This window comes from Ceratosolen solmsi, unplaced genomic scaffold (assembly GCF_000503995.2).
Source record: "Ceratosolen solmsi marchali unplaced genomic scaffold, CerSol_1.0 scaffold58, whole genome shotgun sequence".
NCBI classification, from domain to species: domain Eukaryota; kingdom Metazoa; phylum Arthropoda; class Insecta; order Hymenoptera; family Agaonidae; genus Ceratosolen; species Ceratosolen solmsi.
The window spans coordinates 1103989-1119613 of record NW_011948447.1 but is presented as its reverse complement, the minus strand read 5'-3'; the positions used below and the strand labels follow the sequence as shown (position 1 = coordinate 1119613).

At 29.1% G+C, this 15625-nt stretch overlaps 1 protein-coding gene across 15 annotated transcripts in view; it reads right to left on the bottom strand.

The window, feature by feature from the left end:
- Nucleotides 1-9295, bottom strand: part of lark (RNA-binding protein lark) — a 13654-nt gene extending 4359 nt beyond the window's left edge. Inside the window, exons 1-8 of one of the 15 annotated variants that reach the window (XM_011504673.1) lie at nt 8967-9295; nt 7620-7785; nt 6474-7019; nt 6056-6167; nt 5857-5956; nt 4226-4273; nt 3270-3323; nt 2029-3174 (exon numbers count right to left, since the gene is read on the bottom strand). In XM_011504673.1, coding sequence (XP_011502975.1) covers nt 3275-3323; nt 4226-4273; nt 5857-5956; nt 6056-6167; nt 6474-7019; nt 7620-7763 — 999 coding nt within the window. In that variant the 5' untranslated portion in view covers nt 7764-7785; nt 8967-9295 and the 3' untranslated portion in view covers nt 2029-3174; nt 3270-3274. Of the gene's footprint in view, nt 1-2028; nt 3175-3205; nt 3324-4033; nt 4274-4635; nt 5110-5179; nt 5267-5856; nt 5957-6055; nt 6186-6473; nt 7020-7619; nt 7786-7866; nt 8162-8966 lie in introns of those variants that run through there. The other 14 variants (XM_011504669.1, XM_011504672.1, XM_011504668.1 and 11 more) reach the window with 14 other exon arrangements.
- Between the last annotated feature and the right edge of the window lie 6330 nt (nt 9296-15625).

Here is a 15625-nt window from a genome sequence, read left to right as displayed (position 1 = left end):
TAAAAGAAGCATAAATAAACGAGTGATATTAAAAAAAGTTGTCTAAACCACCTAGGACAGATGGATTATTTCTTGCTTCTGTCGTTGTTAAGTGCGCGCTTGCGCGGAGTCACGGCAACGCGAGTGACGCAGGAAGCCAGCGAAGACGCGGACGACCAAAATGTTCCTTTCTCGTATCTCGTTAAATGATCCTATTTTTAAACAAAAGCTTTAACATCTTAAAAAAAATTCATATTGTATCCCTTTGATGTACAAATATTGCGTGCTCGTGGCTTGACGAATGCTGATAGTTTTCCATTTTGTCATATTTATACGAAAAAGAAAGGAGGCAAAGCTAAAAAGCGTGGATTCGAATTGTCCATGGAGTATATAATAATCCAACATTTTTATGCTTTACCTACAGAAATTTCAGGACGATATATTGAATAACGAATGTGCTCGGCAAGCCTAATGTATAGGCAACGATTTAATTACATTATATATCGTTGAATCGATTTTCATCATTAATCCATTATAGCAGCGTAAGCGATATGGATGGGTATACTCATTTTAATTAGATTTTGTTGCAATACTACATCACGACTGGTTGATAATTAATGATAATGTATTAACAATATACGCGGTTCTATACAGATAAAACACTGGGTACATAATCATTACAAAAGTAAGGGCAATCAACTAATCGAAACGGGTTGTAAGTAAAAGTAAATATTTTTTTAACCTTAGTCTTGACTTGCTGGATTCACATCTGCGTCACTAGCTTCACCCTTTTACGCAAACATTACTCGAGAAATCCCTCTTGTGCTTTTTTTCAATTTTTTAATATGATTGGTTACAATTGGAGTACACTTAAATTAACTGATTAATGCATCTTCTACAATATTATGTGCATTTCTTTTTCGCTTAAAAGTTAAAATTATTGAGGACTTGGGATCAAAGAGTGCAGAGTAGGTTATTAAGGGAACTTTATAAAGGTGGGAAATTCACGGTGAATATCGTTTGTTATCGGACATGAGAAGTGAATGTGATGAAAGAAAAAAAAACAATCACGTTTCGTTCATTATTGTGAATTTCACAAGTATTACATTTGTATTACAGATATTTCTTTATCATTTATTATGGGGATGGAAATATTACTATCGCATTGTAATATATATTTATTATATAGTGAAAAACACGAATCTTACAAAAAGTTTCTCTCTCTCTCTCTCTTTCTTTCTCTCTCGCTCTCCCTCTCCATGTCATGAAGAGAACCTCGATGCTAAACTTGCGCCGCGTGTTCTACCGTTAATCATTGCTCTTCCTTTCAAATGCCTTTTATTTTCCTCTCATTCGACTTCTTGAATTTGACAAATTATTAAAACGAGCTGACAAACTTCTACTTTGTATTTACGTGAATTGTTATCGGTTACAAGCTGACCTTTAGTTTTATTATTTTATTTATCTTTAATTATTTTCGTACAGATAAAGAGATACTGAAACCACAGTAGCGCTTGGAGTGGATTAGGTTTTTTTTAATACGCACTTTTTCTTACTACTATTTACTCCTCGGGCAAATCATGTCGTTAGAACAAACGAGAGCAAACCGCAGAACAATCAAAATTGACAATAAACATAACAACAAACTTGATTAATGTTAAATGTTGATAAGTTTGTATTTCGTCTATTATAACGTTGTTTACACTTATTTTACATAAATTTATTATTGATTAATAAATTAATTGTAAACAATGTCATGAGCTACAAAATTACCTCTTATCAAACAGAACCATTAGGAAAATATGTTGTTAGTTTAATTTTCAATAAATTTTACAAGTCAGTACACGCTAAAGTATTGTAGAGATTATAATATAGTATTGTAGTTAGAATAACTGTAATTCTTTGAAAACGATTAAAATTAGTTATATAATTAGGTATATTAATTACAAAGGTAATTAACTGCCGAAAATTGAAAGACGTTATATTTATAATAAGTAAATATGTATTAAGAAAATTGTTTTTTTTTTTAAATTTAAAACAACTTAAAATAAAGGATTATGTACGTAGTCTTTATTAACGTCTGGGCGTTACAAGATCCAACCGATAAAAATTGCTACGAAGAATAACGAGACAATTGACTTTATTTTTCTCTTTCTCTGTAATTATGATTTCATTATATTTTTATTTTACTTAAAATAAGCTATAGTAATTTTGTTAGGTGTGACGTATTACGTTACATCCATCAAAATAATTGTTTGATGGATTTCATCTTTATTATATATATCAAAAGAATTATTACATAATTATGATTTTTTTAAATGCTAGATACGTGTTATTTTACCGGAATTTTTAATGTCGCAATTTATCTGAATAGTATAGTAGCAAACAGGCCCTTGTCTTTTAAAAAGATATTTAATTTTCAATTATTTGAATATTTAAGCCTATCTTTTCTTCGTCTTTATTAGTCAGAAGTGTTAAAAAAATGATACTTATGTAATTCAAAATTAAAGTAAATTAACTAATATCTAATGATGAAATGATTATAGTGAAAAAGAAAGAATAAATTCAATCAATTTTTTACTCCTCGTGGCAATTTTCATCACTTGCCTTACAAAACTTACAAAATTCGGAAGAAGCCTTCGTACATAATCCGTGATTTTGTCCCATTTATCGTTGTTTTTAAGTACACTTACATAGACACGCAAGTTTAATTTTTTAGATAAAGAAAACAATTTATTCGATGCATGTTTACTTATTATGAATATAACGTCTTTAAATCTTCGATACTTATGACTTTTGTAACTAATGTACCTAATTACCTATATAATTTGAATCGTTTTCAGATAATTACAGCCATCATTCTAACTAAGTGTGTTAAGATAAAAAGATGAATAAAATGCTGTTCCATTATTTACAAACGTAGACTTGAGTACATACATTACATTTACGTTCAAGTATACACTATATATATACGCTCATACAGAATCTTATAATTAAGTGTCAAGTGATTATCGTTTATTGCTCTAATTTAATAAGATGAACGACGAATTTATTCTCTGCGTTTTGAGACAGCGATGCCTCGTCTTGTAATCATGATACGGATATTATTTCGATATAACACGTATTAGCGGGTACTGACTTGTACAAATGTAGAGATAAATCCGAGACGTAAATCCGAGATTATCTCGGGCGGCGGCGGGGCGGCGACGCTCGCGCGGCGGCGGCGGCGGCGGCGGCGGCGGCAACGACGACGACGTAGACGGCGGATGACGGCGACGACGGCGGCGGCGACGCTTTAGTATGGTGCGAACCGGCGCGACGGCGATGGCCCTCGTATTCCCGGTCTGGTAAAGCAGAATCAATTTTTTCCACGTCAGTCAAACGAAATCGGGAAAAACGGATGCACGTTTTCTTTTATATTTTATATTATAAATATATACACATACGTATATTCATGTATTTATATTTGTATATTCATTTTTTTCTTCTATATTATTGTTGGGAGGAGGTGACGAGGATTATATTTCGCATATTGAGAAAAATTTGTTAATCAGGCCTACTTGCACAGTATATCAGTAGATTGAATAAGGATCGCCTGCCCGTTTTTTTTATTTTCTTATTTCAACGTAACGATATAAAAACTTTTACAAAACGACCCAATAATATATCTATTTTATTCTTCGGATACAATAAAGTATAATCCGAGATATCACCACCTCTCAAAAATAAACTAAATAGTTATAATGACAATGATAGATTTACTAACAAAACAGATCTAAACGATAGTTGGCGATTAGGTCTGTCTTTTACGAAAATATCATTTATTATTACTTTTCCAATAATATAATTTAAGTTTTATGGTACATACAAAATTATTTTTGGTACTAAGGGAAATGAAGTCTTGACGACCTTCGTTTACCTCACTTTACTTTCCTCCAACAATACAAAAAAATAATTTGTTATAAAAATTCCATAATATAAATATGTATATATGTGTGTATGTATGTGTGTAAGTCATGTACTTCATACTTATAAATATATTATTTATTTTACATAAAAAATGAGTAGTACTTATACGTAAAATATTTAATGTATTTACTAAGAGTAAAAGCAACGTCGTTTTTGTTCAAGCTGATGAAACGATGATGTAAGCGAGGTAAAGAAAGGGACAATGAAAAGAAGTCACAATGTTAAACTTAAAAAAGAATCTTCGGGCTGGTGTGGTATTTTGATGTCATGAACTTACCTACGCTCTTCAAATGAATCTCTGCTGAAGTCCTCGTACATGCCTCTACTATAACAGCATTTAAATCAGTTATCTATTCTATATTATTTCAAAAGAAATAATTTACAAGAGTTTACTGTATGTACTCCCTTGTCCAAGGCTTAACTTTGTGAATTAGTCCCTATTATCAATTTTCATAATCGATATTATCTACTAGATACCTTTGAAAATTTTAAAATTAGTTAAATAACTAGACATTCCAAGCATATTGAAAAATAGGTGAATAAATTCAAAGATAAAATTTTTTTTATGATTATTCAAGACAGTAAAAGTTTGCAGTTGGATTTAAAAATCCATGCGATTTTTACAAATCACTGCCACAAAAATATTAAATTTTACATAAATTAATTATAAGAACCACGACCTTTAAACGCGTGAACAAAATACCTATATGTTAAAATAGCAAGTGATACAACGTGCAATAATAAGCATAAAAAATGGGAATAAAATCGATAATTGTTATATAAAGCTATTGAATGAAATGTAAATTAGGCAGCAGGAGGACCACCTTTTTTAATAAGTGCAACTCTTGAAACTGTGTGTTATAAAATTTTTGAAAATTGTTGTCAATTAACAAAACATTAACTGTTACGTATATTTACTGTAATGTGTTGAGGCAATGTGTTATAAACTACATTGATTGGTTCTTATATTTATTAAACCAAGTGAAGAACATAAAAAATTATATATATACATGTATATATAAATTTAAGACTAAAAGCTCGCAGTTAACGCCATGGAACAAGAGAGCCTATGAATTGGCAAATCCCTAGAAGTGCAGTTACTTTATTCAAGGCAAGAATAGTAGCCCTTGGTCAACAATGGTGCTGATTATAGCGGACCAACTAATGACGTATCAAGAAAATAAAAGATTGAAGAATATATTTTATTAAACAAAAATTTACGAAGACTTACTCTTTCATGACTTGAACGTTGACCCACAACTGTACCTCTAAGGTTGCTTGTATTCACAGTTAAACTCGGTATGGAGCCGGAAATGCACTGAAATTTAGAATGTACACAATGTCCAGATATTGTCATTTTGCATAAATGTACAGTAACACCACGCTCGATTGTGTACACAATTGTTCCTTTTCTTTTTTCAATACTTTATAAGACTTCCGTGCCAAGTATATTTTACTTTTTACTCATTTTATAATGACATGATTATAATGTTTCCATGAAAAATAAATATTTATATCTATGAATAAAAAAAATTATTTAAAAAATTACAGACCACACCGACCCGATAAATTCCACTTTTTAATGTATATTATATATATATATATATATATATATATAGACAGTTGCAAGTATAATTTATAAAGGGGAAATGGTAGTTTTTAATTGAAGAAAACAAAGAAAAAAAATAATGAAAAAGAGGGAGTGAAGAGTGGCAGTCAGATGGAAATATGAATAATAGAGAAAGATATTAAGGACAAAATGTATGAGACGCATAAAGTAAATCGCCCAACCCTAAAAATCGCATGAACTGTTAATCCAGCCTAAAATGTGTTCACAATGTTAAGCCGGATATGGGTGGTCAACCAATCTCTCGTATGTGAAGATGGAGATGAAACCTATTAACTCACCTGAATCTGCCATTGTTACCAGTGGGTGGTGGTGATCGTCGGCTAAACATGCCATAGTCTTGACCACGAGAGAATCCAGTGTCACGCATTGATCCCATACCTGTTGTGTATCATCACCCACAAAAAAACAAAAACAGAATAAAATAATAGTATTAGTGAATTCCTGTATTGGCGCGATTTACGCCTCAGTAAATCGTACCGGGAAACTGATAGGCTTCATTACCCGACATTCCGGTCATTCCTGTGAACCTCCTCTCATATAAATCCCTGGTATCGTCAAATCCACGACGATCGTAGTAACTGTCATAGTCCTGGAAGGGCGGATAAGTCTTTTTGAACATTTATTGCAGACACTGTTTTTAAGTTATTACAAATAAAATGATTAACCTTTTCATATCCCTAATACAATACATTCTTCCAACTATATATATCTGAGCTATATAATTAAAAGAAATAACTTCAATCAGAAAAACAACTTCTTTTTAATCTTATGTGGTTTTCAGGCAACTCTTGTAAGATAATTCAGTCCTTGAAATTATTCAAAACAATTGTATATAGGACATTGTTTAGCTTGAGATACGAAAAGGTTAATCTGCTTTTAGCGATCTGACACTTACACCGAAGCGTGCTCCACCCATTAGTCTATCTCGAAGGAAAGGAGGTGGTGGTGGTGGTGGATAAGGGTCACGTCCAAACATCCTATCCCTGAAGCCATTTCTATCAGGTCCACCACCCATTCCACCCTTAGGACACTCCTTTGACCAATGACCACCTCTTCCACATCTGTAGCACTGCTCTGGATCTCCCATACCAGGCCTTTGTCGTACCCTACTTGTTGATATTTGTACCTTCATGGGTTGACCATCCACGATCTGTCCATTCAGTTCCTTAATAGCATCATTGACATCCCCTGTGGCTTCCAAGTGGACAAACCCATAGTTGCGTACAATATCGCACTCAACCACAGTACCATATTTGGCAAATAACTCACGCACTTGGGGTGCTTTAGTGTTATCAGTTAAGTTACCTACAAAAATTTTGGTTGTAGGGGTATTGGGACCTTTGCGACTTTTTGCTGCCTCACACTTGATAGCTTGTCCATGCACCAATTGACCGTTTAAATTTTGAATAGCATTTCTACCAGCTTCTTCATTTTCCATGTGCTGTAAATGTGTTTTGATTTTAGAGACTATTGAATATATTAATATAAACTATTTTATTTAACCATAAACTGAAAATTTCATTTTGAAATCGCTTACTAATACTACTTTACTATTACATATAAAAGAATAAAAGTTAAATTTTAGTTAATATTGAATTTCCTTGATTAGAAATATTTTATTACAATTAAATTTCATTAATTGAAATCAAATGATGTAGGTTTTATGTGTAATATTTGTAATAAAAATTAAATTAGTTTAACATGTACTAAATAAAGATAAACTACATACATACATTTAATAATATATATTTGTGTATAATAAATTATCATATTTTTATTAAATGCATTAACAAAGCTATAACTAATATCGCACATCAATTTTTAATTGTTAAGTATTCTTTTTCTTTTTTTAATAATAAAATTATAAATTAGTTATACATTTACATCATAGATTTTTCATTGCATGTAGCGTCATGATCTATTTAATTTATGGATGGAAATATAGTATGACTGTGTGGATGTATGCATCTAACGCTCGCGTCCGCTCACATATATTCGTATTACACCTAAAAGTGGGATCGAAAAAATGTTATTAACTTACCACAAATCCGTAATTCTTGACGACATCGCATTCGACGACTTTCCCATGCTTCTCGAAGAGTGGTTTAATGTCGGCATTGGAGGTCTTATCGGCCAAATTGCCGATGAAAATTTTGAAAGTACCCACGCTACTGAAACCCGGCATTATTTCGGCTCGTTCTCAGAACCTGCGCAACCGAAAGTCCAGAAAAATCGATGAATGAAAGGAAGCAGTAATTCTACGCGTTATTTATTAACTAACTGCGCACTTGTGAATTCTCGCCAAGATATATCGCTATAACCGGAAGTCGTTACGATGCAAGTTGCAGCATCTAACACTTCATAAACTCGAGGAAAGTTGGGGTGAACAAGAAAAACAAATGGTTAAGGTAAGCAATCGCACGATTCGTAAAATCGTTGCGTCGTTGTTGCTTTCCTTGCACCAAGCGAAACGTGTCCACGAGAAGTATATGTAAACGTGTATAAATGCGTGAACGCGAGATTAAGATGGCGCTGAGCGCATAGCTTTTCTTGTTTCGTCGAGCGTCCCGTACGTGTCGCTCAAAACATTGTCAGTTATCCACTCTTAAATTAATATACATGCAGGCACGTATAAAGCACACATAGGCACTGCGCGCGTGCGCGAATTCCATGTACTTTCGACTTTTTTATTTTTAATCTTTCTGAAAATAATGCATTCTCGTTCAAATGATTAGATAAATATAATAATACATTGCTCGATTGTCACTGTTCCATCTTTGTAATAATTTAGAATAACCAATATTCTTCTGTAAAGTAAGAACATAAAAGAACTTAATGAAATTTACATGGCAGTTGATATATCATTGGCGAGTTGTATAAACGAAACAATAGACACTGATGGGGGAAGAGAATTAGGTAAATAATCAAATAGAAGTGTAAGGAAAAACAGATAATTAATAAAAACGCATTCAAAACGTTTATGAAAAGAGATATAAAATAATCGGTAATCGATATTCGAATAGATCAGCAACTTTTAATCTCGGGGTGCTCGTCCTCAAAAGCAAAATTGTACGACAGTGTGACGGAGATCGACCAACGCAGGTGCAAAAAAGGGCTTTTTTTTTTAAGGAATAATTATATAAGTGGCAGAGGGTGCATCATTAACGAAGTTCTGCAAAATGTAGTAACAAAACGTCTAACAGAAACGGCACTCGGTCGCCGGCTCACGGTAAGGTCGTGTTTTTGAGGGGAAGGGGGCAAAGAACAAGTAAGGTGTCAGACGCGGAAAGCGCAATGGCGTGGAATCGTCTTCTGGGACGCCTCGTGGCTCCACGCAAGCAGTTACGAAACCAAGAGAGGTCCGATAAAATAACTTACTGATGCTTACCAAGTCAAGAGTAATCCGTAAAAACCGGTGAATGAGACGAAAATCGCGAGGTGAATTTGTCCGTACACGCGGCTCAGACTGCGGCCCGACGTAAAGTAAAAATGGCGGCGATTGTAGTGACGGTGGCAGCAGCGACAACGGCGGTAGCGTAGTAGTGGTGACGGTAGCGGCGGCCCGGGCAACAACGACTCGACCACGGAACAAAATAGTGAAGCACAGGCTCAATGCTAACTAACGACGGCGTCCTTCGACAAACTGCCTATAGCGTAAGCATCTCTCGACCGTAGCAGCACCAAACCTTTCCTTTCCTTATTTGCGGACAGCACGCGCACGCGTATTCGCGGCTTCAATTATCCCCGCTGAGTAACATTTTGCACGAAGTTACAAGCGTCGCTCATTTCTGCCAACTTTATAAAATCTTCTTCTCCTCCATCCAATCACATCCTACCCATCGCTCTATTTGTTAAAATAAAGATCCACTCAAAACGAACATACTTCCCCTTACTAATCTTTTTATTCGTCTGTTTTTACTTCTACTACCAAAATTCGTCACTCATTTGAAAAATTTAAAAACTCTTTTATAATGTCCATCGCACCGGTAGTTTTCCAAACAGTTGGCTCCATTGATTCCTCTCTTCTCTCTATTGCAGTCTCTCTTTCTCTTTCTCTCTCTCTCTCTCACCCTTCATTTCCCTCATTTACTGGTATTCTTTAATAGTGCGCGACGCTCGAATTACTGGACACCGAAATAAAAGATAAATACACATGTACGAGTAAAGTAATATAATCGAAAATAATATGCTTTTAAAAAAGTAGAGCATTTTTTCTTTGCAAATGTATTTATAAACGTGTGCTGCCTTACGTTCATATATAAGTTCATCGACAATCGGCAAAAATACGTTTCAATTTATTTATTTTTATTGTAATTGCAATGTAGTAACGATATTGTGTTATCAACGTATTGTAGAACTATTTGAATTTTCTTCGAGAAAGTTTTCGAGAAAAATACAGAAGAATAGCGCTAAAAAGACAAATGACAATATTTTGAATTAATATACAGTTTTATCGAAACATACGTTTGTAATGAACAAACTAGTTTTTATTTTATGAATGAGTTGTTTGTTTGAAAAGCGAAGAGCTAAACTAAATAAAATATAAATGTCTTCTAGTGAATATAAATGATTTTATTAAATTATATTTTATTGAACTAATTTACTCATAGAAAATAATACACTTCTTTAAAAATTTACTTAATAAATCGGCAGTAATGAAAGTATTTCCTATTTATTCACCCTATATTACGAACAAAACAAAAAAACATGTAAAGATTTTTATTAAAATTTAACATATTAAATGAAACACGTTTTTATTAGCATGTAAAAAAAGTTTGCACACGCTTTAAAATTCTAATACGGCAACTATATATTTTTTCATATGATTACATTATTAAAGGTACAAAATAGTACTAATTCTAAACATGATTGATTTAATTGTATACATATCGAATACTCTAATATTAAATTATCAATTAATCTTTTAAAGCAAATGTTCATGAATAGTAATAAGTGTATAATATATAAAATATTAAAAATTTCATTAATTGAGCTTAAATATATGAAAAAATAGCACTGTATAATTTTCTTAGTTTAATTTTTCTTTTTGTACACATTCATAATCGCATCAAAATAATTTATAATATTAACGGTAGATAAACAATGTCTTAACTATACAAATAAATATCTATATCAAATTTCACAGCTAGCGATGTAAATCTAATTATGTATATATAATAAATTTATCGTAATTAAATCAATATTCTTTTTTATTCGAACAGAAATATGAAATCTATGTTAGATATTTAAGAATGAAAAATTTGACAAATTGCATATTCTAAATTTCCTAATTTTATTTATTACAGAATTCATAAAAAATATCAATAATGAATATTTTTATTTTTATATGCTTAAAAATACTATTAAAAATATATTTGAAATTTCAAACAATATCTACGAAAATAGTTTTAGAAAAATATGTTCATTTTTATATTAGCAAAATTTAGTTTAATGTCTATGTTAAAATTTTAGGCTTATTACGTAATTTAAAAATATTATTTTAATTTAAAAATATTATTTTATTACAATTAAGTTAAATAAAAATAAATCAAACGATAAAATCTTAGAATGTCATTATATATATTTTAAATAAGGTACATCAATCAAGAATCTATACATATAATTCAAAAAGAAAATATCTAACAGTCTCGGTATATCTGAACATTTTCAAATTATTCATATATTTTATGGCCAATTATTTTAGTGATAAGAAATAGCTAGCTATATGCTATATAAGAGTTTCATTTATTTGTAAGAATTGCAACTCAATTTTTTGTATAATTTGGAAAATATGTATTGTAAACCTTTACTTATCTAAAGAGTATAGAAAATAATATCTTAATTATAAACAGTTAAATTCATGTAAATTGTATTGACAATTTTACAATAAATTTATATCATCAAATAACAGCTTAATAATATGATTTTAATTACTTGTTTTTTATTTGATTGTGATCATTTTATTCTCAAAGATCACTTGAAAGCTATAGAACCACATGATTAATTCTATGTACATAATGAATTTATAAACAATTGTAAAATTTCAGCTGCGTACTAATTTATTGTTTATTATGCATTTTATTGAATAAGTTTTCGCTAGGTTACCATTTATTACATTTAATATAGAAAGAATATCACTTTTATTATGCATTATTGTTGGATGAGAAGCAACTATAATCCTCTATTAAAGTATATGTTTTAATTAGAAATAACTTTTTTTTTCTACATGCAATTGCATATGTACGTGATTTACACATATAAATTAAATATTATTGCTAAAATAAAATTACTTTCTCATAATATCTATTCATGATTTCATTATCGGTTTCATAGTAACTATTATCAAGATTGATGTATCAAGAAATCATCATACACGAAATTTAACGAAATTGAATACAGTTTATATATAACTTAAATAAAAAAAATTTATATATATATATATATATATATATATATATATATATATATATAACAATTTATTACTCATTCAAGTATCATATAATAGATAGAGGATAAAAGTAATTTTTACTTGAGCTAATGTTTTTCTAAATATTTTATTAGATTCCTTTTTCAAATATTACTGATAATGTAGAATTATTAGTGTCATTTAGTAATTTTGTTAATAAATTTTCATTTTTTTCTATTTCTATTTCTATTATAATTACTTCAATGGAGACTATTTTAATTACGTAGTTGATTTTGAGTTCTAAAAAACAGATGATCTACATGCATATTAATGTTTAATTCATCAGTGTTTGTTGTATTTATACTGACTACTATTTGTTTTCCAGTGGTTCCAAAGCATGACTTTATAATTTAAATATTTATATGATTAATTGTTTTTTATTAAATTAAATTTTTTTTTATTCAATTGAATTCTTAAATGATATGTAATTATGATCTGTTAAAAAAGCAATTTTTTTAGTTTTAAAAATATTATTAGCTCTAATATCTTTTTTATTATATTCTTTAAATATTTCATTATTAAAATTGTTTTGAAATTTGATGTATAAATACGAGCTTGATTGGGATTTCATAGATAATAAAAAGTATTTATAATATATAATCTCCAACATAAATACTTTACTGTTAAATTATATTTATTTAGAATATTGACTTCTTGTTTAAAAAAATTATTCAATTCACTTTTATTCGAATTATGATATCTAATGATGTTGTATTATAATATAAATTGGTAACTTAATATTCTTTGAAAGTACTAGATTTTGTTTTATTTTTATTTTTTTTCACTAAATATTAAGAATTAAGATATATCGTTTTAAGGATAGAATTTTCTAAACTTTATAAGTGATGAATAAATTGATTAAAATTATTTATAAATTATTGTACTCTTATTGTACAAATTAAGCATAGTAAGTTTTGATTCTAATCATAAACCATTTTAATACTTTTATATAATTTTCATTCAGAATTTGGCTACATTGATATAAGTGAAAATTTAAGAAAATAATATAAAATTACAGAATTCGTTAATAATTATTGTTAATTAAAATAATATTTATATTCTGGATATTATTCCTGAAAATTCTAATAATTGTTGAAAATTGTGTACTCAGTCAATCTCAATATATTTTAATGTACTACGTTTTAATATTTTAATATCACACAAAATAATTTATTACTTATTTAAAATCGTCATTATGTGTGAAGTAGATTTAAAATATTGTGTTTTCAATTTTTTTTTCAATTGAAATTGTATTTTCTTATGTACTTATATTGTATACAATTATTATATATTATAACACTAATTTAGCATTGTGTAGGAGTTTTATATACTTTTTTATCTCTGTATTAGTTTTTTATGTAGTTCATTACAATAACAATGTTAATTTTTATACTTATTTAACTTTTAATAATATTTTTTATATTAAAATATTATTTTTATAAATTAATTACAAATTAATTTAATTAATTAGTTCACACAATCATTAAAAGTTTTTATATACTTCTTTAACGCTATCAAATTTACGTTGATATTTTTTTGGAAATTTTTTTAATAATAAAAACATAGTAATGAATGTTTAATAAATAATAGTAATTATTATTTATTTGTTTAATAACGTAAATATTTTAATGTTGAAATACAAGGTGTTGTTTAGGTTTACATTTGTTTAACTGGTATAGCATAGACAAGCATTAATAATATTTTAGTACGCGCATTAAGTTTTGTTTGATTTCGTTATTAAATATTTAAAAATATTTTATTATTTGAAGTTTTCTATATTATAAATAAATTGTATGAATTTATTTGTTTTGTCGTTGTAAGAATCTGGTGCGATGTCGCATGATATGGGATAATAAGAATTTCTTGGTCTAAAGGTTTAGTATAATCTTAATTTATATTTCCTAGAAAGTCGCATATACGACGATTTTCGTGCATTTATACAATGAGTGAAAGATATTCTTTGACTGCAATAAATTGTTTTACTAATTATACTATATTATAGGTTGTATTAGGGGTATGTATTCTTACCATTTGTGCTATATTTGATTTATTGTTAAAAGTTCTTTATTACGAATATTATAATATAAATATAAAATAGAGCATTCAAAATGATAAGAAATATTATTTTACACAGTAATAATATTTGTATAAATGTGTACCTTTCGAAAATATTAAATATTATTTACTGAAACTGTTCCTTATAATGAAAATATTTTATATTAATAATTTACAATTCAATTTAAAATAAATTTAATTATAAAAGTGTTTTGGATGAAAGATATAGGTTATCTTTAAACCGATTAAATATAATAAATAAATTTGTAAAATTATTAAAAAATGCATGTATATGCAACAAATAAAATTTAATAAAATTTAATATTTCATTTTTATAAATTTAGTATTCTAATTTTAACAAGATAATAATTATTTAAAATAGATTTTGAATATAGAAAACTATACATAATTAGTTTGCGCATTATATATTATTTTCAAAGCAATTTCATTAATTTGTATATAATAATTATATACAAAAATTATTTCAATATAATTAAAGCAAGAATTATTTTAGGTAAAATATCAGAAAAGTTTTTAGAATATATTTGTTAATTAATTATATTTGTTTCTTATATTATGTTATATTTACAATAAATGTTTTTACTATTTTTTTTATTATCATAATTAATTGTATGGTAAATGAATTTTTTCTTTATTATAAATTTTTGAGTTAGCCCCATTACAGAAGCTTATCGAATTATTTACGCATGCGCATTAAGTTTCCATGGTTAAGATATAAAATGGTTCTCTCTCTCTCTATATTAATAAATTAAAAATCACATTAAGAATACTAAATTAAACTAAAAATAATAAATTATATAACTTATATATAATAAATTAGACTAAAAATAGTATAGTATACTTAGTTGGCCAAATATCGCGAGGGAAGAGGTTAACTTTGTACAGTTACAGCTTGAGTTTGCTTACATTTGAACAAATAGATCAATTGTGTTTAGTTCATTCGATTTCGATGTCTAATTTATTGGCCCTCGTATAGCTGTGTGATATGAATTTTTGTACTCGATCGTATCCCCGTGGAAAGGTTACCGAGCTTTGGCAATGGTACACACTTTTGATTCTTTAAATTCATGTTTGATGTAGTTATTTTATTTTTTAATCGATTTGTCTTTTAGTCGACAGTTAAAAAAAATTGAAGGGCTTCAAGGAAATTGAAAAATTAATAGGCTTGTGTGGCTCACAATCAGTTCCTTCCCTTTTAAAAGATGCTTGTGGTTCGTAAATTAGTCGCCACGATCGACAGTAACTCAAGAGTTCTTGCTGAGTAAACGAATGGATTTTTAGAAATTTTTTACAATAAGTGACCAAACTCAAAGATTGTATATTCATGGTCGCGCATCTGTATCATCACCTCCGCGCATTAGAGATCGTCCAATCGAAACTGTGTTCCCCCTTCCACTTGTTTATATTCCCCTCCTTATGACCGTCATGGCTAACTGAATATACCGTTCTTACAAGGCGGCACTCGCCCACAACTTTTGTCGTCCCCTGCCGTCAATTGCCGTCAT